Source organism: Jaculus jaculus, chromosome 20 (genome assembly GCF_020740685.1).
Source record: "Jaculus jaculus isolate mJacJac1 chromosome 20, mJacJac1.mat.Y.cur, whole genome shotgun sequence".
Lineage (NCBI taxonomy): Eukaryota > Metazoa > Chordata > Mammalia > Rodentia > Dipodidae > Jaculus > Jaculus jaculus.
Window position 1 is genome coordinate 10566489 of NC_059121.1, and position 3208 is coordinate 10569696.

At 37.0% G+C, this 3208-nt stretch overlaps 1 protein-coding gene across 1 annotated transcript; it reads left to right on the forward strand.

Annotated features, from left to right (window-relative positions):
- The first annotated feature begins 1024 nt into the window (after window positions 1–1024).
- On the forward strand, window positions 1025–2404 carry LOC123456302 (zinc finger protein 33B-like). The gene is made up of 2 exons (XM_045139100.1): window positions 1025–1850; window positions 2019–2404. Exons 1-2 carry the CDS (start codon window positions 1025–1027, stop codon window positions 2402–2404), a joined length of 1212 nt encoding a protein of 403 aa, XP_044995035.1.
- Window positions 2405–3208: the final 804 nt, after the last annotated feature.

Below are 3208 nucleotides of genomic sequence, written 5' to 3' on the forward strand. Positions count from 1 at the left end.
AGGCACTGTCACACAAGGTTAAAAGGCAGTGACTGACACCGAAGCTTGAAAACATGCATTTAGTACTATAGCTTTACAAACTCACAAACACATGTGAACATATAAACATATAAGAAACAAAGAAAACCTATCATAAATATGAACCATGGAGAAAGGTCGTAGGGGAGAGAGTAGAAACAAACAAACAAGACAAAATAAATAAACAAACATGTTGTATGTTATTATAGTAGAATTCTTCTCTAATCTTGGGAAATAAACCAAACATCTGCATAATACAGCATCCATTAAACGTGTGGTAAAATGATGAGTAAACACTTTGGCAAGGAACTGCAAGTGGAAAAAATAAAACAACTTTATACCCACAAGGTCATTTCACTGAAAATTAAGTTTAAAAAAAGTCTTTTTTTTTCATGGAAGAGGTAAAGACAGAGAGAAAGTTGACACACCAGGGCCTCAGCCAATGCAATAAAACTCCAGATGCTTTGGCCACATGTTGGGCATTTGTGACCTTGTGCTTGCCTCAGCTTTGTGCATCTGGCTTATGTGAGATATGGATAGTTGACCATGAGTCCTTAGGCTTCTCATGCAAGCGCCTTAACCCCTAAAAGCCATCTCTCCATACTGAATATTATATTGTTGAATAACCTAACACAAAAGAGAATTGCTGTTGTTAGAAAAATTAGAACGGAACTGATTTTAGGAGGCAATAAATGCAAAGAAACAACAAACAAATGTAGAGTCACCTAGAGATCTTTAATATATTGTGTGAATATAGGAACACATTTTCTGAATATGCACCTTGTATAAGATAATGTCTCTAGTCAAGCAATCCACCTTAGATAATAGTAAAGAAATCATGTGAAAAGTTGCATTAATATAAGTAATGTAGTTATTGTGAGTTATATGTTCTCACAATATAGTACCTTTCCAAATACTAGGACATCTTTTTGAGTTAATTTTTTACTTAATATTAGGAATGTAATAAGTTCCTTTATATTTCTCAGAATTAAAAAGTGAGTAGAAAATGTACTGGATAAAGACTGATGATTTAAAACAATGCCAGAATGCTTTGTATCACAAGTTACATCACACTTGTCATGAAGAAGAAATCTCAGGTGAGAAGTTGTATGAATTGTGTACAACCTTGAACTCCAGTTCACAGCTCAGGAAGCATAAACCTATTCACACAGGTGAGAAAGCACATGAATGTGGGAAACCTTTCATCTCCCAGTCATATCTCACTGTGCACCAGAGACCTTACACAATTGGCAAGTCCTATCAATGTAATGTATGTGGGAGCACTTTCCTTGCAAAGTCAGATCTTAAGACAAATCAGAAAATTCATACAAGTGAGAAGACATATGAGTACACTGAATGTGGTAAAGTCTTTATCTTTCAGTCAGATCCCACTGTGCATCAGAGAACTCACACAGGTGAAAAATCACACGAACCTACATGTGGGAAGGCTTTCATTATCAAGTCAATTCTTAATAAGCATCAGAGAGCTCCCACAGGTGAAAAGCCACATGAATGTACTGCATGTGGTAAAGCTTTCATCTCCAAGTCATATCTCGCTATGCATCAGAGAACTCACACAGGTGAAAAGCCATATGAATGTACTGCATGTGGGAAACCTTTCATCTCCACATCACAGCTTACTATCCATCAGAGAACTCACACAGGTGAAAAGCCATATGAATGCACTGCATGTGGGAAAGCTTTCATCTCCAAGTCACAGCTTACTATCCATCAGAGAACTCACACAGGTGAAAAGCCATATGAATGCACTGCATGTGGGAAAGCTTTCATCTTCAAGTCACAGCTCACTATACATCAGAGAATTCACACAGGTGAAAAGCCATATGAATGTACTGCATGTGGGAAGGCTTTTATTACCAAGTCAGAGCTTAATAAGCATCAGAGAACTCACACTTGTGAAAAACCACATGAATGTATTCTATGTGCCAAGGCTTTCAACCTCATGTCACAACTCACTATACATCAGAGAACTTACACAGGTGAAAAGCCATATGAATGCACTGCATGTGGGAAAGCTTTTGTGTCCAAGTCAAAACTCAATAGGCATCGGAGAATTCATACAGGTGAAAAGCCTTATGAATGCACTGCATGTGGGAAAGTGTTTACGTCCAAGTCAAAACTCACTGTACATCAGAGAATTCACACAGGTGAAAAACCATATGAATGTACCGAATGTGGGAAAGCTTTCAGCACCACATCACAGCTCACTATGCATCATAGAACTCATACAGGTGAAAAGCCGTATGATTGTACTGAATGTGGGAAGACATTTATTACCAAGTCTAATCTTAATAAACATCAGAGAACTCACACAGGTGAGAAACCATGTGAATATACTTCATGTGGGGAAGCTTTCATTACCTAGGCAGATCTTCATATGCATTAAGGAAAGCCATATGAATATTGTACTGAATGTGGTAAAGCCTTCATCTGCAAATCATATATCTCTATCCATCAGGGAACTCAAACAGATAAGTCATATTAATGTACTGAATGCAATAAAGGTTTCATCTACAAGCCACATCTCAATGTACATCAGAGAACTCACACAGGTGAGAAACCATATGAATATATTAAAACCTTTTATATCCCAGTCACAGGTCACTATGCATTACAGACCTCACAGTTAAAGGAAATCATATTAATGTGGGAAAACATTCATCTCCAAGTCATCACTTACTATTCATCAGAGACCTCATAGGGGAGAATTTAAATGCGTACAGAGGATATAGGTGTTTACTTTCAAGTCATGTCAATAGATATCAAAAAATTCATTCAGATCAAAAGCTATATGGGCAAAATGAAGATTGAAATGTTTTCTTGGCAATGGCCAACAGTATCATAGAATCCAAACAGGTAAGAAGCCACATGAATGTGGTGAAGCTTTCTGCTGGAAGTCACAAATCACTCTTCATCAGTGAAGTCATACAGTTTTGTGTATGTATGATTTTGGGAAACCTTTCTTCCATAAGTCATGATTCATGTGTCAGAGAAGCTTTGTAGATAGTAAGCCTTATCAAAGTAATGTAGGATGAAATGCTTTCTACCAGAAGTCACAGCTCATTAATCTTGAAGACATACCTCTGAGAACTTTTACCAGATAAAAGCCATAGGAATATAATGAATGTGTGAAAACTTCCCTTTCTCTTCTCAATATGCAGCAGAGAAA

Excerpts from the sequence above, each read along its gene's own strand:
- LOC123456302 (XM_045139100.1), top strand. The coding sequence starts at position 1,025 with ATGTACTGGATAAAGACTGATGATTTAAAACAATGCCAGAATGCTTTG. Across the intron at positions 1,851-2,018 it reads ACATCAGAGAATTCACACAG|GTGAAAAGCCATATGAATGC; the intron begins GTGAAAAGCCAT and ends GAACTTACACAG.